The sequence below is a fragment of the Sorex fumeus genome, unplaced genomic scaffold (genome assembly GCF_029834395.1).
Source record: "Sorex fumeus unplaced genomic scaffold, SorFum_2.1 ptg000094l, whole genome shotgun sequence".
Taxonomy (NCBI): Eukaryota; Metazoa; Chordata; class Mammalia; order Eulipotyphla; family Soricidae; genus Sorex; species Sorex fumeus.
In genome coordinates this window covers 2,568,764-2,590,826 of record NW_026606151.1, presented here as the reverse complement: position 1 = coordinate 2,590,826, position 22,063 = coordinate 2,568,764, and the positions used below count along the sequence as shown (strand labels likewise).

Genomic DNA, 22,063 nt, shown 5'->3' with positions numbered 1-22,063 from the left:
GTAACATATTGGATTCATTCTAGCTGTAATCACATAACAAGTTAACAAAGCCCCCCAGGGTGAAAAATAGGAAGTTTCAAAAACTGAACAACAGGCAATGTAGGACCATCAATTCCCCCCAATAAAGGAGAAGCAGATGAATCCTGCAGTTCTGCCCGGACTTATTTCCCGGAGAGTCTGTAGGCTGCAGCGTCAGGAGAGGAAACCCTGGCACCACCCACCAGGCTGAACTGAAAAGAAATTGTGATCCCCAGAGACCATGGTGGCTGGAGGTAGGAGGGAAAGAGCAACTCGGGGAATGCTCCGGCGAGTACTCGGGCGAGTACGGGTCCTCTGAGTCCCTCAGAGGAGTACTGAGCGGTGCATTTGTGCTGTGGAAAATTCCTGAAAGCTGAGAAAGAAACACCCGGAAGGGTTAGAAGGCACAGTTCTTCTTTCTGGGGCTGAGAATAGCTTGTTCCCTCAGCTGGAGGGGAAAAAACCTCTCAGGCCGCAGGCTTCTGGGTGCAGTGGGGCCTCTTGAGCGCGTCTTAATGCAACCACTTTTTGCCTGAGAAATGCATCATGGGCCAGCACTGTCATAAACGCTTTTGGGAACTCTGGACTCTGACCATTTTTTTTTTCTCTCAGCTCATGCGTTTAGGAAGCTTAGGGGTATAGGACTCATAAGAGAGGGTGGGGGAGAGTTCAGTGGTAGAACACTCACCCAGAGGCCCTGGGTTTGAGACCCAGCTCAGAGAGGGCTGGGGTTTGGGGGGCAGGATATTACCTCAGCACTGGTGCAACTGTAACCCTAAACCGTAGGGATTTAAGTATAAATTCCCTGTAATAGAGCTTTAAAATAGAACAAACTGTTTCCGAGTAATTGCATCAAAGAGCAAAATTCAATATTGCAGTCAGAGAAAAAGATATTTCTCCAGGTAAAAATGCGTATTTGACCCCTAGGCAAAAGTCACCACTAGTCTTGAGATCCAGTAATGACTCAGCTGCAGAAGTGCCTGCCTTGTAGCGTCCGGGCTCAGGTCTGATCCCCAGGGCAGCCACATGCTCAAGTACATTCCGGACAGCTCTGCCCTTTGGATGTGATCCCCATGCTCGGCATCCAGAGGCCTGAAGTACCACAGCAGAGGTCTTGGTGATAACAAACCCTTGATTACAAAACCCAGGTTACCAAGCAGGGCGGAGACGGGGGGGGGTGGGGGGGGGGGGAGGAAGAAGTAGACTAGACGGAACCTCCAGACAGACATGGGTGTGGATGGTCTTAAGCACTGGGGTGGTGGTGAGGTGCAGTTACTGTGTCCATCATGACGGTAAAGGTAACATTGTAACACTACAGCATTACTGCTGATCCTATAGTTCTGCTCTCCAAAGGGAATTCAGAGACACACGGCTAGAGGGCCTGGAAGACATGCCTGGCTCATTTCTCATTTCTGCTCTCATCCGTTCTTGTGCTTTGCTGGCTACTGGTAGCATCATTTCTTTGAGCTCGTTAAATATCCTCAATGTTGTCCCATGAAAGTCATTCTCTAAGCCTTTACGGAACTGTTGGATACAGGCAGGACCTCTGTGTTGCTCTTTTCTCTCATTGGTGAGTTTATTTCCATCTTCCCCGTTGGGTTTGCTGTGCTGTGGTGAATCTTTGTAGCTCACCCCCTCTGGGGGGTCTCCGGGGGATCAGGCTGCGTGTTGCTCTTTTCCTTCCCTGCCTGTCTTCAACAATGGCAGGAAGTAGAACGGAACGGAACAGTGTGAGTTGGGATGAGTAGATGTGGAGGTGGGCCTCTGAAATGACAGAGGTCTCCAGTTTGTCATTTTTTAGAAATTTTCAGAATGCTGTCTGTGATTTAATTAGAGCACGGTTGCTGAAATAGTTGGTAAAAGGCAAGAAGGAAGGATTTTGAGAACCAACCTTTAGCATACAGTAGAGGAAGTCGGCCCGGGATGCTGTGTGGGCAGTGGTAGGGCACCTGCCTTATAGGTGTGGGGCTGAGGGTTCGGATCCTGGCATTGATCCATTACGCCGAGTGCAGCTCTGTTGGTACAGCCATGTCTAGGCTCTCTGATGCACCCACAACTAAATGTTGTATCCCTTGGCAAGTACTGCAGTGAAATGTGTGAGCATTCCAATCAAGTGTGCAGTGTAACAAACACAAGGGGAAGAGGGAAATGAAATAATATTACAAATATATATATGTATGTATATATATATATGTGTATATATGTATATGTATTTTTTTAAAGTAAATGGAGGAAATGGACAGAGTTTCCTCTGATCTTGATTGAATGATTACATTAGTTGTGGTAGATAGAATATAGTCTTTCAAAGAAGTCTGTATTCTAATCCTTGGGGTTTGTTCATACTCTGTCATAGAGCAGAAGGGGTTTTGCAGATGTGATTAAGATTGAAGATTTTGAGAAGAGATGATCCAGATGGTTCCAGCATAATGGAAACCTGAGAAGCTTCAGAAAGCCGAAAACTTTGCGAGCTGGGGTCAGAGGGAGATGTGACGATAGAGTAATTATCAGAATGATGAAACATGACTGACTTTGAAATAATGGGGAGGCATGCATCAAATTGGGGGCACGCCTCAGCCATAGAATGAGGATGTCCACTAGAATCAGGGAAAGGCAAGGACATAGATTTCTTTCCCAGAGCCTCCCAGGAACTCAGAGCTGCCGATAGCTTGATTTCAGCCACTGAAACCCAGTTCCACTTCTGACTTCTGGAGCTGTTATATAGGGCTGGGGAGATAGTGCAGGAGGTCTGGCATTTGCCCTGCTTGGGCCAACCTATGCCGTGAGTCTAGTTTGAATCCCTGGCACCATTTCTGATCCACTAAGCACCACCAGGTATACTCTCCCCCCGCCGACCCCCCCCCCCAAAAATGGCAGTAAGATAATTGTGTGCTGTTTACGCTGCCCGGCTTGTGGTTATGTGTGATGGCAACCCCAGAAGACTAAAACGATGTTTCAGGGGCATAGCTCAGCATTGATGATGTTTTGCCTGAGGGTCACGATGGAAATTCCAAAATAACTTTTTCCATTCCTTGGAAGTTGTTTTCCACATATCAAACTTCATTGATTAAAATGTAATTCTTTTCTCTTAGACTCCCCCCCCCTCGCTTCATCGTCCTTGACGATGTTGTTAGATCCCTGAGGTTTGCACGCTCACTCATTTTCAGCGATGGGGCTCACCCTGGGGTTTGCGTTCCTGTAGCTGCCCCTGGTGCCAACCCCACTCTTTTCAGACCTTGGCACCAGTGCATGTTTTTGCTTGGTGGGCCCACCGGGTCTCACCCTGCTTTATGGTGCTGTGGTTCACCTGGCCGCAGTGCAGCCGTAGGGCAGAACAGTACTGGACACAGCACCAGGGGTTGAACTCCTGCCCGGAAGCTGACACAGCAGGCGTTCTAGACCCTCACCCCTAAAACTGTCCTGTCCTCCCATTGTTCATCGATTTGCTCCAGTGGGCCCAGTAATGTCTCAATTTTTTGAGACTTGTTGTTACTATGTTTGGCATATTGAATATGTTACGGGTAGCTTGCCAGGCTTTGCCGTGCGGGCGAGATATTCTCGGGAGCTTGCCGGGCTCTCCGAGAGGGGCAGAGGAATTGAACCCGGCTCTGAGTGCAAGGCAAACGCCCTACTGCTGTGCTATCGCTCCAGCCCTCAAAGGAATTCAAAAGTCTGGAGGGGGAGTAAACGGGAGACGGTGTTCTGGTCTAACCCTGAAGTTTATTGGTAGAAACACTGAATGCAGGCCAGAGACTCCAGGGGGTCTGGCATTTGCCCTGAATGTGCCAACCTATGCCACATCTCTAGTTCGAATTCCTGCCATTTCTCTTGAGTCATCCTTGCAGCTCTGCTTTTAGCCTTCATGTCTTTGTAGGTCTGATCAGGTCCTGAATGACGGTGGTGCTGTCCAATACTTAGTTGCTGCTGGGGTGCATGGTGCCAGGGATGGAACTTGGTGAATTGTGTGTATCAGGAATGCACACTTTAACTGTCTTCCCAGCTCCATGAAACATTTTTTTAAAAATTCTAAACATTGTTACTACTGTCACTGTCCTCCCATTGTTTATGATTAGCTCGAGTGGGCCCCGTAACATTGTGAGACTTGTTACTGTGTTTGGCATATTTAATATGGCTTTGCCATGCAGGTGAGATACTCTCGGTAGCTTGCCAGGCTCTCCGTGAGGGGCAGAGGAATCGAACTCGGGTCGGCCCTGTCAGCCGCATGCAAGGCAAATGCCCTACTTGCTGTACTATCCCTCCAGCCCTCCTATACATTAAACAAACATTTTCTAATTGTAAGCATTACACATTTTTAAATCCTAAGCATACAAACACTTTAAAATCATATATGTTGTGTATTAGTAGATTATTTAAATGATAAGACAATTTAATAAGTGAAATGGAGGCATCACATTGTCATTCTTAAGGATGACCTTGGTAGCTCGGTGATGTCTTTGCCCTTTGTGATGGGAAAGACTGATACTGTCTGGTTTTGTCTTAATGCCAATATAGCCCTTCGCCTTGTAACTTGAACTTCAGAACAGCAGTTTGTCCACGGAAGCGGTCAGTGACAGAAGTCATTGTAAATTTGCTCTGTTAACTTTGCTTTCATCAGTGGTTACTTACACTGAGAAGAAAAGTTCGTTTTGCCTAATACTGCATGTGTCCCAGAGCTCCAGTAAAGGAGGAAGGCCTTCGCAGAGACGGTCGGTCCCACTAGAACATGTCGTTCTTTCCCTCTTTCCTCGTGACTGGACAGCTCAGCCCTTGGTCTCCAGGGAGTAGCAGCCACCACTGTGAAGGTTCACCTGCCCTTGGAGCCACCCTCAGCTCAGGGAAGGGACAGGGCAGACCTGTTAGGACACTTCCCTGTACTCTGTTGCAGCTTTCTTCCTTCCCTCCTTGCTAACTTCCTTTCTGCTTCTCTTCCTGTCTCCTCCTCCTCCTCCTCCTCCTCCTCCTCCTCCTCCTCCTCCTCCTCCTCTTCCTCCTTCTCTTTTTTCTTCTCCTTCTCCTTCTCCTCCTTCCCCCTTCTCCTTTGCCTTCCCCCTTTCCCCTTCTCCCTTCTCCCTCCTTTCTTCTTCTTTCTTCTTAAGATTGAACACTTTCACTAGACATTGTAGCAGCATTAGCTACATTCTAACTGCATCTAGAGCAACATTTTAACATTTTAGCTACATGTAACTGTACACTGTTGTACAATTATATCACACAGATGCTCCAGAATACTTTCATCGCCCCAAACAGAAATTCTGTACTTGTTATAAAATTCTTCATTCTCTACCACTCCACTCCCTTCATTCATGATCTTTATTTAATTTTGTATCTGCATTTGCCAATATTGTATACCTCATTATAAGTGGAATCATAAAATAGTCCTTTTGTAGAGTGGTTTGATTCATTTGACCTATTCTTTTCAAGGTTCATTCATGTTGTACCGTGTCTCAGAACTTTACTCCTTTTTTTTAATTATTATTAGTGAAACACCATGAGGTACAGTTGTAGATTTACAATTTTTTGTGCTTGGGTTTCGATTATACAATGATCAAATACCCATCCCTCCACCAGTGCCCATTTTCCACCACCATGGATAATATCCCTCCCACCCCCATCCCCCCCATCCCACCCTGCCTCTGTGGCAGGGCAATCCCTTGTATTCTCTCTCTCCTTTTGGGTGTTGTGGTCTGCAAAAGAGGCATTGAGTGGCAAACATGTTCAGTCCATAGTCTACTTTCAACATGTATCTCCCCTCCTGGGAGGATCCTCCAAACACCCTTTATTTGGTGCTCCCTTCTCTATCTGAGCTGCCCTTTCCCCTAGAATGCCCAGCTGGCCTCTAAGCTATGGAGTAATCCTCCTGGTGCTGATCTCAGCTATTCTTGGGTATTAATCTCATATTTTGTTACTTTATATCCCCCAGATGAATGCAATCTTTTTATGTCTATCCCTCTCTTTCTGACTCATTTCGCTTAGCATGATACTTTCCATGTTGTACCACTTGTATGTAAATTTCATGACTTCATCTTTTCTACCAGCTACATAGTACTCCATTGTGTAGATGTACCAAAGTTTCTTTAACCAGTCATCTGTTCTTGGGCATTCAGGTTTCTTCTAGTTTCTGGCTATTGTAAAGAGTGCTGCAATGGACAAACAAGTGCAGATGTCACTTCGACTATACATTTTTGCCTCTCTGGGATATATTCCCAGGAGTGGTATTGCTGGGTCAAATGGGAGCTCAATTTCTAATTTTTTGAGAATCGTCCATACTGTTTTCCAGAAGGGCTAAACCAGTCGACATACCCACCAACAGTAAAGGAGTGTCCCTTTCTCGCCACATCCGCGCCAGCCTCGGTTGCTTTTGTTCTTTTGAATGTGGGCCAGTCTCTGAGGTGTGAGATGGTATCTCATTGTGGTTTTGATCTGCATCTCCCTGATGATAAATGATGTAGAGCATTTTCTCGTGTGCCTTTTTGCTATTTGGATTTCTTCTTTGAGAAAGTTTCTGTTCATTTCATTGCCCCATTTTTTGATGGGGTTGAATGTTTTCTTCTTGTGGAGTTTAACCAGTATTTTGTATATCCTTGATATTAACCCCTTGTCAGATGTGTATTCGGCGAATATCCTTTCCCATTCTGTAGACTGTCTTTGTATTTTGGTCACTGTTTCTTTGGAGGTGCAGAAGCTTCTTAGTTTAAGATAGTCCCATTTATCTATCTCTGTTTTCACTTGCTCGGCCAGTGGCGTGGCATCTTTGAAGATACCATTAGCTTCAATGTCATGGAGGGTTTTGCCAACTTTGTCTTCAATGTACCTTATGGTTTCTGGTCTGATGTTGAGGTCTTTAATCCATTTTGATCTTACTTTTGTACATGGTATTAGGCAGAGTTCTGAGCCCATTTTTTTTGCATGTAGCCGTTCACTCCTTTTTTAAGATTGGATATTACTCACTTTCATGATAAGATAGAGTTTCATTGGCATAACTGCCAAAATTTGTTTTCATTAGAATTATGTGTATTTGTTGGGCAGATAAGTCAAAGGTCTGAAACGTATGCTTTACATGCAAGAGACTTGATTTTGATGCTTGGCATTACATGATCCCCTGAATACTGCCAGAAGTGACCCCCAAACACTGAGCTGGGAATGACCCCTGGGCCTCTCCAGATGTGACCCCCCCCAAGAAAAACCCAAACAAAACATAAAAATAACCACCTTGGACTGGAGAGATAGAGATGCCTCAGAGTGTTGTGCATATGCTTGCATTCAGGACCCCCAGGCTCAGGATCCGGTACCATGTGTCCCCCAAGTGCAGTCAGGTATGGTCCAAAACCCCATCCCCAAATAATAACATGTAATAGATGATATTGTACATAATGACATAACAGATATGTAGGTTTCCCTTGCTATGTGAAAGAATTTTTGTTGTTGTTGTTTTTATTTTTTTGCTTTTTTGGGTCACACCCACCAATGCACAGGGGGTTACTCCTGGCTCTGCACTCAGGAATTACTCCTGACGGTGCTCGGGGGACCATATGGGATGCTGGGAATTGAACCCGGGTTGGCTGTGTACAAGGCAAACGCCCTACCTGCTGTGCTGTTGTTCCAGCCCTGTGAAAGAATGTTTTTATGATTCTCTTTTTTTACCTTAGTACTGGGGATCGAACCCAGGGCCTCACGTGTGAATTATTTATTCTACTACTGAGCTAGATCCCCAGTCCTCATAGGATATGATTTGGTAGGTTATGTTGAGGGTTTGAGGATGGGCAGGTTTATTTTCATATGAATTTGTTGTAGTAACATTTTCAGACACTCCCCCTCACCCCCTAATAATCTGTCAAATCACACGAAATAGTTTGTTTTACATTCATTTAGTGGAGATATGGGTAGACAGCCAATGCCATCTTTTGTTTATGGTCAGTTGAATTGTTTCTATCTTTAAGCGATTGGCAATAGTGCTCAGATGTGCTCTGGGGGATGGTGAGTTTTTTGTTTTTTGTTTATTTTTTAATCTCTGCCTTTGGTTTGGGTATAGCTGGATCACAGGCTAATTTTGTGTCTAACATTTAGAGGAATCACCCCTTTTTCACAGCCTGCACCATTTTATATTCCCACTAGCTCTATCCTTAACAACACTTGACATTTTCCCTTTTTTGAAACTTGACATCCTCATGGGCAGTATCTTGTGATTTTGATTCTTTTTCTTAAACAATTTCAGTTTGGGATTTACACCCAGCAGTACTCAGCTTCATCCTGGGTCTGCATTCAGAGATCACTCCTGGCGAGGCTCCCTGTACCATATGGAGTGCCAGGGATAGAATCCAGGTCAGCCATGTGCAAGGCAAATTCCCTACATGTTGTACTATCACTAGAACCCATGATATTTCTTAGGACTAGTGATCTTGAGCATCTTTCCATGTGTTTATAGCCACTTGTATTGTCTCACATGTTTTTCTTTCTTTCTTTTTTTTTTTTTTTTTTACTTTTTGGGTCATATCCAGTGATGCTCGGGGGTTAATCCTGGCTCTTTACTCATGCTTGGAGGATCCTATGGGATGTCAGGGATCAAACCTAGGTCAGTCACACGCAAGGCAAATGACCTATCCACTGTACTGTCACACTGGTCCACATGTTTCTTTTTTTAAAGGAAAAAAAATAACTATGAGCACCTAGGAAGCTATGGTTCATCATCTCCCCTTCCTACTTCCTCTCACCCTCCTCCTCTACCCAGTCGGGAGGAAAGGAATTTCCAGCCCTGGGGGAAAGTAGATGAATAAATTTATGGTATGCACTCTGATATATATTATAGTCTGCTTTCATATTTGATCCTATTCCCTCTGCATTCATATTTATCTCTTGTACATCTTGTCTAGAAATAGGTAGTTATTCCTGGCACTCTGTGTAACTGGACTGAAAGGATTGGGAGAACTGGGCTTGAAAATAAATTCAGGTGGCCCAGAGGTGGCTCAGTGACTTGCTCAGGCAATGCCAGGTGTTGAGTTCAAACCCTGTTTGAACTGAGTGTGCTGAATTGCTCGGCATAGTCTTCTTCTTCTGAGAAATCAGAAGAAGGTCAACTGGCTTACAGAAGGCCCGTGGAAAGCATGCGACCCTGAGCTTAATCCCCAGGGCCACACGTGCTTTGAGGAGTCCAACCACCCCATGGTTTAGTGTTACTGGCTTGGCAGGGAGGAAGGGAGGGGAATAAAACAATTATTTTTAAGTAAATTAAGACACTAGAGACAATGACAGTGAGAGTTGAAAATTATCACAGGACAGGAACTGAATGCTGAAGGGAAGTAAAGGCATATACGTGATAACCTTTCAGTATCTATTGCAAACCATAATGAGGGGTTGGGGGGAGGGAGAGGAGAGAGGGAGAAAGAGACAGACAGACACCTGCCATAGAGGCAGGATGCACGCAGGAGGGAAACTGGGGACCCTGGTGGTGGGAAATGTGCACGGGTGAAGGGATGAGTGCTGGAACATTGTATAACTAAAATCTGATCATGAATAATTTTGTAACTGTAAATCTCATGGTTGTTTGGAGGTTCTAGCAGGGGAGCGCAGCTACTCGTATACCCTCGACCGAAGACGAGTCTGTATTCGGGGAAGGCCCGGAGAAGGCCGTCCTCTTCAACCAAGCATGCAGCTTCAGGAGGGATGTACATGGAGCGGTGAGGGAGGAAGAGGACACCCGCCTAGCCAGCCAAATCAGCTGAATCAACCCTGGCTATCAATGGGGTGACAGATGTCACAGCTGGAGCAATAGCAGAGCAGTAGGGCATTTGCCTTGTGTTTGATTCCTCTGCCCCTCTCAGCCCAGCAAGCTACCGGGAGTATCTCGTCCGCACAGCAAAGCCTGGCAAACTACCTTTGAGAAACAATAAGTCTCACAATAGAGGCTTTACTGGGCCAGCTCGAGAAAATCGATGAACGAGAAGACAGTGTTTGTTTTGAATCTCATGGTGATTCAATTAAAAAAAAAAAAAAAAAGAAGAAACTGAAGAGATAATACAACTAATAAAGTGCTTGCCTTGTTCTCAGCTGACATGGGTTTGATCCCTGGCTCCACTAGGAGTGATCCCTGAGCACAGAGCCAGGAGTAAGCCCTGAGCACAGTTGGGTACAACCCAAAAAAGTTTTTTAAATTTTTATTTATTGGCCAGGATAATGGCCAGGATCCAGAGATTATCACAACAAGCTCCCGGGAGAGCACAAGGCAGAGTCTCCTACCCTGTGTCTGACTATCCTCGCCAGGGCCCAACAGCTGAAGACCTCCAGGCCCCAACCAAGGCCTTACTGGGGCCACTCTCCACACACTTGGATAAGCCTCAGACATACCAGAACTGGCAGAGGAACCCAGGTGTGTGGGACCTGGGGCTGAGATCTCCAAGCCTGCACGGTTTGGGACTGGACCTGTCAGTAGCTAGACAGTTACATCCTCCAACTGCCGTATAACCCCAACAACGGCCAGGATCCAGAGATTATCACAACAAGCTCCCGGGAGCACGCAGCCGCATTCGCGGCCGCGCGACTATTTATTTACTTTTCTCTAAGTTTTCAGGGTACCTTAAATATCCAACCCGCACGGCAGAGCCTGGCAAGCTATCCGTGGTCTATGCCATATAGACCAAATTGATATGCCAAATCCAGTAATAAATGGATCTCATTTTCCTAACCCTGAATATGCAGAGTCGAGAAGGATATGGAAGGAGAGGCTGATAAAACACCAAGGCAGACATGGGCTGCCAAAACGCAGAAAAACAAAAATGATTGTCTGTACTTTTAATGCTCGTACGCTGGCATCTGCTGCATCCATTGAAGACCTTATGGTACAAGCGCGAAAGATCAAGTACGACATCATTGGTCTGACCGAAACGAGAAGACATCAATCCCATCATACTGTTTTCGACACTGGAGAAGAACTGTTCCTTGGAACATGTGATAAAAGAGGCGTCGGTGGTGTCGGTATCCTTGTCAACAGAAACTTAGTCACGAGCATTGATTCATTCGAATGCCTAACAACCCGAATCGGATGATTACACTTGAATAAATGTGACTCACTACCGGCAGTTTCTATCTTTGTTGTCTATGCACCAACATCCAGTTATGGTGAAAGAGAAACTGAGAAATTCTACATGGAGCTGGAGAAGTTCTATAAAGAAGATCACACCTTCTGCAAGATCATTGTCGGTGATTTTAATGCCAAGATAGGACCAAGAAGATCAGTCGATGAACTCCACATCGGAACCCATGGCCTGGAATGGAACGAACAGGGTGACAGACTGTGTGAGTTCATCATGTCAACCAAAACTTCCATGGTAACTCACAATTCCAAAAGGCTGAATCTAAACGTTGGACATGGGAGTCTCCCGATGGACGGTTCCACAATGAAATAGACCACATCATATTCAATCGGCGGTTTTGCCTAACCAATGTTGCTGTTGTCCCAAAATTCCAAATGGGATCAGACCACCGTCTTCTTCGTGCAAAATTCTACCTCACAGAACGAGGAGAAAAGAATGCAAGGTTTAAGAAGAGGACTCCCAGAACAACCACCAACTGGGAGCTCTTTGGCTCTATTGCGGCAACATGGGAAGATGCCGTCATTGACAACATTGATGAGGAATACGATCGAATGATTCAGCATCTCCATGATTGTGCAAGGAATGCCAAGAGAGAGATAACCACAAAAAACCGTCTTTCTTCGAACACTCTTGAACTTATTCGCCAACGTGGCTTGGCACATGCCTCAGGCAACCACAAGCGAACATCTGAACTGGCAAAACAGTGCAGAGAAGCCATCAAGGATGACCTCAAAAACAGGAGAGCAGCAGTACTGGTAGATGCAGCAGAAGCTGGGAAAAACATTCGTAATGCCCGCCTGTCCTTCACCAACTACAAAACCAAGATGACTGCCGTCCGACATCATGATAGATCTATCACATCTTCCAGAAGGGCAATGGAGAAGATTATTCATGACTTCTACTCAGATCTCTTTAATAGCCACATCCACTTGCCCACATACCACATGATGGATATGTTGTTCCCAATGTTCTCCCTTCCGAAATCCAGCATGCCATCTCATCGGTAAAGAAACAAAGAGCACCTGGCCCAGACAAGATCAGACCTGAACACCTGAAGAACTTACCATCAGTACTCATCAATACATTGGCTCGACTCTTCACACGCTACCTGTCTGAATGCAAGGTTCCATCCCAATGGAAAACCAGCAGGACTGTACTACTATACAAGAAAGGAGACATCCACGACATTGGCAACTATCACCCAATCTGCCTATTGTCTGTCATCTACAAACTATTCACTTGAGTCATCCTGAATAGGATTAGCAGAACACTAGATGAAGGACAACCATGTGAACAAGCTGGATTCCGAAAAGGATTCAGTACCATCGACCATATCCACACAATAACCAAGCTCATTGAGGTATCTCAGGAGTTCAAGATGCCGCTCTGTCTAATGTTCATTGATTTAAAGAAGGCCTTTGATTCTGTTGAGACGGAAGCGGTCATGGAAGCCCTAGCCAATCAGGGCGTACAAACTCAATACATCAGGATCCTTCGTGAGCTCTATTGTGGATTCACTACCAAGATCTCACCATTCTACAAAGAAGTAATCATCCATATCAAGAGAGGGGTTCGGCAGGGTGATACCATTTCACCAAAACTCTTCAGTGCCACCCTCGAGAACATCATGCGACGACTGGAATGGGAAAACATGGGAGTGAAGATAGATGGTCAGCAACTACACCACCTCTGCTTTGCTGATGACATCGTTCTAATAACACCAAACATCAGCCAAGCGGCACAAATGCTGAACGACTTTGACCGTGAATGTGGAAAGGTCGGACTACAGCTGAATCTTACAAAGACAATGTTTATGAGAAACAGCCTTGTTCCTGACACTCCATTCGCTCTCAACGGAACCACCATCTCCGAATGCAACGGTTATATATACCTAGGTCGAGAAATCAACATGATGAATGACCTGGCACCTGAGTTGCGCAGGAGGAAGAGAGCAGCTTGGAATGCCTTCAAGAGCATTGAAGAAATAACTAAAAGAACAAAGAGCCTCCAGCTACGAGCACATCTCTTTGATTCCACTATTCTTCCTGCATTAACATATGCCTCAGAGACTGGACCCTACGAAAACAGGATGAGAACGCTATTTGGGTCTCTCAAAGAGGAATCGAAAGAACTATGCTTGGAATATCACGATTCACTCAAATGAGAGATAGAATCCGGAGTTCTGATCTTCATCAACGCTCAAGAATCAGGGACGCTGTCTCATTTGCCAAGACATCAAAAATCAGATGGGCTGGACACGTAATGAGGTTTACAGACAACCGCTGGACTAGAGCCATTACTGATTGGATTCCACGGGACATCAAAAGATCACGTGGACGCCCACCTATAAGATGGTCAGACTTCTTCGTCAAGACCCTAAATGATCGGTTTGAGGCTCTGCATGTTCCTAGAACGAACAGATACCATTGGGCTACGCTAGCACGCAACCGGGATGAATGGAGACGTTACTGGCACCCGCTCGAATAAATCGATGAATAACGGGGATTAAGTGATTAAGTGATAAGTGATTTATTGGCTTTTTGGGTCACACCTGGCAATGAATGCACAGGGGTTACTCCTGGCTCTGCATTCAGGAATTACCCCTGGCGGTGCTCAGGGGACCATATGGGATGCTGGGAAAGAAGTACTTACCAGTTCATACACAAATACATTCGCTATTAAGACACATTCAATTTGCAGCCAGCTACAAGGTGTAGTATAATTTCTCTGTGTTTTCTTTCCTTTTGCTGTAGATGGGTGGGTAGCTTTTATGACCAAGACATTTGTGCTACTAAGAGGGAGTGCTGATGTGATTTTCTGTACTCCCAACTAACTAGCAGTTCCTCTGTCTGTTTTTTTTTTTTTTCCAAAAACTTGCCTGTTACACTGGAGGATAACCCGAGTCAGTGTGCTACATTTTAATAAAGAGCAGCCGCAGAGTGGGTGCTGGAAGGGGGTGGGGGGGCTCGTGGTGAAAGCGATAGGGTCTTCTCATGTGTGCAGGTCGGCAATTCAGTTCATGTTAGCTGAAGTTTCCGGCACACCGTGGATGAGATTTTCAGCGTATTCTCGTTTTTCTTTTCTGTCTCAGGTGTTTGCTGACTAGCACTTTGGAGAGTGCTTATCTGTCATGTCCAGAACAGAAGGAACTGTGTGTTCCTTTCCGATGTGCCGGGGAGCAGTTTCCCCCCTTGGGCAGTTGGGAACAGTCGCTTTGGCATAGATTAATATCCATAGCTACACGGTGGTTTTCAATCCAGAATAAACCTAGGGTAAAGGCTCTCATGACAAAAGTGAAACTCTTGCAGTAGATCCTATGGGTTTGTAGGAATTGCCTGTTTCTTGCTGCCTTTTTTAAAAAAATAATACCAGAGCAAGGGAAAAGGTGTTGTTGTTTTTTAATTTGTTTGCTTAAGAAAGTCTGTATCCCAACTTCCGTAAGCAGAATTAAGGGGAAATACTTAGAAAGTTAGTTAACATTTACTTACCCATCTTTAGAAGTTCAGAGACGTTAATTTATTTTTACTTATTTAATTTTTGCGTGTCTGGAGCGATAGCACAGCAGGTAGGGCGTTTGCCTTGCATGCGGCCGACCTGGGTTCGATTCCTCTGTCCCTCTCGGAGAGCCCAGCAAGCTACCGAGAGTATCCCACCCACATAGCAGAGCCTGGCAAGCTCCCCATGACGTATTCGATTTGCAAAAAAACAGTAACAACAACTCTCACAATGAAGATATTACTGGTGCCCGCTTGAGCAAATTAATGAAAAAACGGGAGGACAGTGCTACAGTGGAGTATTATTTTTTAATTTAATTTTTTTTTTCTTTTTGGGTCACACCCAGCGATGCACAGGAGTTACTCCTGGTTCATGCACTCAGGAATTACTCCTGGCGGTGCTCGGGGGACCATATGGGTTGCTGGGAATCGAACCTAGGTTGGCAGCATGCAGGGCAAACGCCCTACCTGCTGTGCTATTGCTCCAGCCCCAATTTTAAATTTTAATTAAAAAAACAATTGGCCCACACTGAACTGTGCTCAGGGCTTACTCCTGGATTTGTGCTCAGGCGCTTCCTTTCTGGTGGTGCTTAAGGGACTGCATGGGGTGCCCAGGATTAAACCTGGGTCACCACATGCAAAGGCAAGCACCCTACCCACTGTATGATTTCTCTGGCCCCTATTTCTAGTTTTTATTTTTTTAAATTTATTTTCTATTTCTAGTTTTTAAATGATTCTGAGAACAGATGCCTGAGGAACCCCTGGTTTAAAGCAGTGAGCACATTAAAACTACTAGGTAAAAGAGGTTTTTTGTTGTTGTTGTTGTTGGGGGGGGTAGCCTACAGCTGGTGATACTTACAGGACCACCAGATCGAAGCCAGGTGAGTCACATGTAAGGCAAGTAAGGCAAGTCACATGCCCACTATACTGTCTCTCTAGTTCATGGTGAAAGTTTATTAGGGAACAGAACAGCCACGTGGTCTCAGAGCACGAACCTATAGATTATTATCCAGAAAGCTTCCCAAAGAAGATATCTGCTAGCCCCCAAGACTAGAGTTTTGCACAGTGATGAAACTCTGCACCCCGCACAGTAACACAACCCGCTGTGACTGAAGCCCCTGGGACTTCACGGGAAGGGTCCCTTACCCCAGGTGGCATTCCTACCCAAACTGCTTCATCCGAAACAAACCAAGAAGAAATGGCAAAAGCACACGTGACACTGTGCACAAGACAACTGACCTGGATGCCTCAAGAATATTAGTTACTGGAAACCGAAGGGCATCTGAAAGATAGTACAGAGCATTACACACTTGCCTTGCACAGCTGACCTCCTTTTGACCCCCGGCACCACAGGGGTCTCCTGAGCACTGTTAGATGCGATCCCTGAAGCACAGAGCCAAGAGCAAGCCCTGTGCACCACCAGGTGTGACAGTCCACCCCACCAGTCCATCCCCGACATACATCCCCAAATATGTCCCCTTTTTTAATACAGGTACTCTAATGAAATATAACAGTGAGATGCAGCAGTCTGCCTTGGCTGAACCTTGCCTTGGGGCGGGGGGAGTTATAAAAGCACATTTTGGATAGAATTAAAAAAGTTAGAATAACAAGCTTACCCGCTTCCCGATATCTCTGACCCCTCTTCAACTTTTTTTTTCTTTTTGAGGTCACATCACGTGTGTAGGGGCTACTCCCCGCTTAGTGATGGAAGTGGGGCGGGTGCTGGGGATCATGCCCAGGGCTTGCACAGGCTGGACATGCACTCCAGTCTTCTGAACTCTCGTCCAGGCCCTGCTCTTGATTTTTAGTACAAACATTGCAAGAGGTAGAGGGCCTGAGAGATAGTACTATGGGTAGGGCGCTTGCCTTTCTTGTAGTCAATCCAGGTTCAATCCCCGGCACCCCTCGTGGCCCCCTGAACCCTGCCAGGAATGATCCCTGAATACACAGCCAGGAGTAACTCCCCTGAGCGTCCCCCATCCTCTCCCAAAATATTAACATTGCGGGAGAGAGCAATCAGTAATTCCAGAGAACTGTTCTGAGTAGCATGGGAGTCATCTGAAAAGGAACGCATAAATAATTGAAGATAAACAAAAAGAAGCTTTTGAAAAGAAGAGATTGTGGGGCTGGAGCAATAGCACAGTGGATAGGACATGTGGCCGACCCAGGTTTGATTCCCATTATCCCATCTGGTCCCCTGAGCACTGCCGGGAGTAATTCCTGAATGCATGAGTCAGGAGTAACCCCTGTGCATGACTGGGTGTGTCCCAAAAAAGAAAAAGGGCAATTATGTAAGGGTAAGACGCCTCCTTGCATGAGGTTGACCTCAACTTAATCCCGGGCACTATAGAAGGTTCCTGTGCACAGCCAGGAGTGACCCCTGTGCAGAGAGCCAAGACTGGCCCCTTCATGACCAGGTGCGCTAGACCTATTCAGTGTTCAAACCCCAGCAGTGCATGGCCACCAGAGCACAACTGCGGTGTCCTGGGTGTTCCCTCGCTGCGCCTCATCACTGGGAACTAGCACTGAACCCACAGACTTACACAACCAGCAGAGTATCGCCAGAGCACTGTTTGGAAAGCCAAAGAAGTGGAAGCATTTTGCCCTCTTTTGTTGCTATACAGTCTACAAGGTTCTTTGTATCAGACAAATCTGGTGATGTCTAGAAGCTGGGAACCAACCGAGTTTGTCAGACTTCTCAACTTCCTAGCCCAGCATCACATACAAAAAAGTCCTTAGGTTGGTTTTTTTTTTTTTTGCGTGTGTGTGTGTGTGTGTGCGTGTGTGTGTGTGTATTCTTGTTTTTGAAAAAGATTTGTTTGGGTCATTTTGCACTTACCTGAGCCAAACAGTTGGCTCTTTTATGTTTTGTATAAACTCTGCTAGAAAACGCAGCCAAAAGGGCCTTTGCTCCTACTTCTCTATATTCTCCTCGAAGATTATTTGACACAGCACACTCTGGTTTGTGTTTCTGCTGATGCTGGAGTAAATTTAGGTCAATAAGATGCAAGCTAAACCACCAATAAGCTGGGAGTGAAACCATGGCGATATGATTGTAATTGTCTGGTTAGCAGATATATCAAGGTATTTTCCTCAAGTGCAAAGTAGCCCTTCCTGATGGTAGGCAGCAGGCCGAGCAGTTTACTTCCTGGAGCCTGGTGTCTTTTATGAGCCCACAATGGAATAGCCCCGCAAGTGATTAATTCTTGCTTTTCCCGCTTGCCTGGAGAGCAGTGTAGAGCGAATAAGGGCTGTGACCGGGGAAGTGTGCATTGTTTGCTCTGTTGATTAGCCTACATGGGTTTACCTCGCATGAAAAGCTGCCTGTCAGTGACCAATAATAACCAGAAGAGCTAATATTTAAATAGTATACTTTTCAAACGATACACTGCGGCATTAAGCCAGTCAATCACTCAGTAACAGCAGGTGCTGTTCTTATTCTAATTCACATAGGAAGGTTTCAGGAAGTTCAAGGGCTGGCTTCAAAACAGCTCCACATCCCTGGCCCTGTCGTCTTACCCGCCCCAGAGGATGAAACATTCGAGGGAATCTAAATAAGAACCAAGCGCGGCACTTGCTCTCAAAGATCTCATAAATCTAACAGATGGGTCTTGCGAATGTGTTTCCAGACAGCGTGGCAGGGAGGCGGCAGGGAAGGACAGGAAAGGGTAGCCAGCCTTCAGCAGAAGGTCACGGCTGGTACGGAGGTGTCGCTGGAGAGGAAACGAGTTGCCAGAAGCACAGAGAAGAGGGGCCGGAGTGACAGTGCAGCAGGGTGGGCACATAACTCACCCGAGTTCGATTCCCTGGCATCTCATATGTTCCCCCCGGTACCACCCAGAGTGATTCCTGAGTGCCGAGCCAGGAGTAAGGCCTGAGCATTGCCGGGTATGGCCTGAAAATCAACCAAAAAAAGAAAAGCAGAGAGGAGAAAGCACCGGTGTGTGGGAGGAGAATTTGGGGAGGGCCACCTGGAAGATCAGAGCTTCAAATTGGCTGGGAAGGGCCGTGAGGATCATGCCAGAGAAGAGTCCCTGAGCAGGAAATGAAAATTGTGGACTAGGAACTAATAATAATCAGAAATGCTCACTTGCAAATGAGATTCAGTTTGCAAATGTCTAATTTATACTTCTGGGACTCAGATTATGGTCTTCAGACTCTGGTCTGTCAGCATCCAAAACCTATTCTGTTTGCCACTGTGATGCACTGCCATTTCTTTGTTGTTGTTGTTGCTGGTGGTGGTGGTGGTGGTTGTGTGTGTTTGTGTGTTTCCAGGGATCAAACCCAGGGACTCACAAATGGCGAGGCATGTGGCAAGGCATGTGCTCTCTTGCTGAGCCACATCCCTGGCCACATCAGATTACCTGGTAAGTTCTCAATTCTGTCAAGAATACGGCTCTAGGAAGGTGTATTTTCATGGTTCTTGGAGGACTGCTTCTCACTGTGTCGTCATGCTAAGGTGTATTATCACCGCAAATCTTACTTATTCTTTCATTTGCCGCAGACCTGGATGGGAAATGGAAGAGTTGATGATGTTTGATACTTGATTCACATCATCAATATATGGTCATAGCAAATTTTTTTTACTTTTGTCTTCTGACCTTATTAAACATTAGCTTGGGTAAAGGTTGGATGCTTGGGACACTTTGGGGGAAACTGGGGGTGGGTGGGTGTGGAATTTGCACCCCACCTAGCAGTGCTCAGAGACTATCCCTCTTGCTCTGTGCTTAGAAGTACTTGATCACTTGACAACCCGTTACTCATAGATTTGCTCGAGCGGGCACCAATAACGTCTCCATTCGTCCCTGTTGCGTGCTAGTGTAGCCCAATGGCGTTTGCTCGCTCCAGGAACACGAAGAGCCTCAAACCAATCTCAGGGTCTTAACAAAGAAGTCTGACCATCTCGTAGGTGGGCAGCCACACAATCTTTTAATGTCCCATGGAATCTAGTCGGTAATGGCTCTAGTCCAGCGGTCGTCTCCAAATCGCACTACGTGTCCAGCCCATATGATTTTCGATGCCTTGGCAAACAAAACAGCATCCCTGATTCTTGTTTGTCGATGGAGGTCGGAACTCCGGATTCTTTCTCTCACTTGAGTGAAGCGTGATACTCCAAGCATAGCTCTTTCGATTCCTCTTTGGGAGACCCGAATTGCATTCTCATCCTGTTTTCAAAGGGCCCAGGTCTCTGAGGCGTGTGTTAATGCAGGAAGAACAGTGGAATCGAAGAGATGTGCTGGGAGCTGGAAGTTCTTCATCCTCTTAGCTATTTCTTCGATGCTCTTGAAGGCGTTCCAAGCCGCTCTCTTCTTCCTGCGCAACTCGGGTGCCAGGTCATTCGTCATATTGACTTCTCGACCTAGGCACATGTAACTGTTGCATTCAGAGATGTTTGTTCAGTTGAGAGCGAATGGAACTTCAGGGGTGAGACCATTTCTCATAAACATTGTCTTCGTGAGATACAACTGTAGTTCCGCCTTTCCACATTCACGGTTGAAGTTTGGCCAGCATTTGTGCAGCTTGGCTAATGTTTGGTGTTATTAGAACGATGTTATCAGCGAAACACAGGTAGTGTAGTTGCTGACCATCTATCTTCACTCCCATTCCTTCCCATTCCAGTTGTCGCATGACGTTCTTGAGGGTGACACTGAAGAGTAGAAGTACTTAGGGTGGACAATTACGTTATGATGGGGATGGGAGCAGAGCTGACCATGTGTGAGGTGATCAAGAACCTTACCCCTGTACTACCTTTCTGACCCCCTACTAGGGACCTTTTCTTTCTTTCTTTTTTCTTTTATTTTTTGGGTCACACCTGGCAATGCTCAGGGGTTACTCCTGGTTCTGCACTCAGGAATTACTCCTGGCAGTGCTCAGGGGACCATATGGGAAGCATACCATATGGAATCGGACCTGGGTCGGTCGTGTACAAGGCAAACGCCCTACCCGCTGTACTGTCACTCCAGCTCCCACCTAGGGACGTTTTTAAGATGCATAACAAAGTGATATTGTTCCTAGCTAAAATATGTTTCTTCTCACCAGGCTTTCTACTTATACAAGACAATGACTACTGATGAAGGTGCCAAGAACAATGGAGAAAGTCCAGCTGCAGCGGTCGCTGAGCGCGGAGAAGACATTACCTCCAAAAAAGACCGAGGAGTCTTAAAGGTAAGGCCCCGTCATGGGGACAGGGGGCAGCATCGCTGTCTGGAAAAAGAGCTTATAAAAATCTTTTAAATTTATTTTTTCGCTGGAGATCAAATGGATGATGTTTATGGAGGCTTACTAAAAGTCCCAAAATCTAGAGCATGAGTCTCATTTCATTTTCACAGCCCAAGGTTGTTATTTTTTCCATCCCAGATCATGGATGTTGTCATTACAGCCACTGGGATCACAAATACTGGGCTGTGGTGCGTGTACACTCAGCTGTGGTGCTTACACACTCCTTGTTGTGACACACAGAGACCACACACTTGGTGGGGATCACAGAGCCCTGGGCATGTGGGCACTGCAGGGTTGGTGCCAGGCAGACACAAAGCTGTCCCCTGGCCCTTTGTTCGTCTGTCAGATGACAGTCATTCTGCTAAGTGTGGGCACTCTCATTTGGGCTGAGTGGTCTCTACCTGCTGATTGGTGGAGCTCAGCATCTATCTGCCTCTTCCTCCTGGTCATCTGTATGTCTTCTATGGAATGTTTATTTCTCACCCATTTTATTTTTATTTTTATTTATTTATGCTTTTTGGGTCACACCCGGCGATGCAGAAGGGTTACTCCTGGCTCTGCACTCAGGAGTCACTCCTGGCGGTGCTCAGGGGACCATATGGGATGCTGGGAATCGAACCCGGGTCGGCCGCGTGCAAGGCAAACACCCTACCCGCTGGTGCTATCCCTCCAGCCCCTCTCACCGATTTTAAAATGAGATTTTTTTTTAATGTTGACTTTTATGCACTCCTTCCATATTTTGTATTTATCAGATATATAGTTTGCAAATACTTTCTTATTCCCCGGTTTCTTTTGCATTTTTGCAGGTTGGGATTTTTGCTGCTCGAGGCTTTTCGTTTGTTGTGTCACTTGGTTATTTTTGCTCTTGTTGCTTGTGCTTTTGGTACTGTATCCAAGAGCTTGTCACCTGTGTTTGACAAGCTCATTGGCAAAGAGCTTTCCCTGTGTTTTTTTTTTTCCTAGTGGTTTACAGTCTGAGGACTTAGTCTATTTTAGATTTTTTTTTTCTAATGAGTGGTGTAAGGTAGGGCTCCAACTTTTTCTGTATATTTACATAGTTTTCCAGCCCCTTTATTTAAGAGATTATCCTTCCCCTTTTAAATATTCTTGTCAAATTATTGTTGATTTGGAGCCAGAGAGGTAGAACCTCGTACAGACAGTAAGATACTTGTCTTGCACATAGCCCCTGACCCGCATTTGATCCTCAGCATCCTATATGATCCCCCAAGAGACACCAGGAGTAATTCCTGA

At 45.8% G+C, this 22,063-nt stretch overlaps 1 protein-coding gene across 1 annotated transcript in view; it reads left to right on the top strand.

Moving 5' to 3' along the window:
- Positions 1-22,063, top strand: part of FKBP5 (FKBP prolyl isomerase 5) — a 132,216-nt gene that overhangs the window by 31,307 nt on the left and 78,846 nt on the right. Inside the window, exon 2 of the mRNA XM_056132392.1 lies at positions 20,633-20,758. Within this exon, the coding sequence (XP_055988367.1) occupies positions 20,654-20,758 (105 nt within the window). The 5' untranslated portion in view covers positions 20,633-20,653. The remainder of the gene's footprint in view (positions 1-20,632; positions 20,759-22,063) is intronic.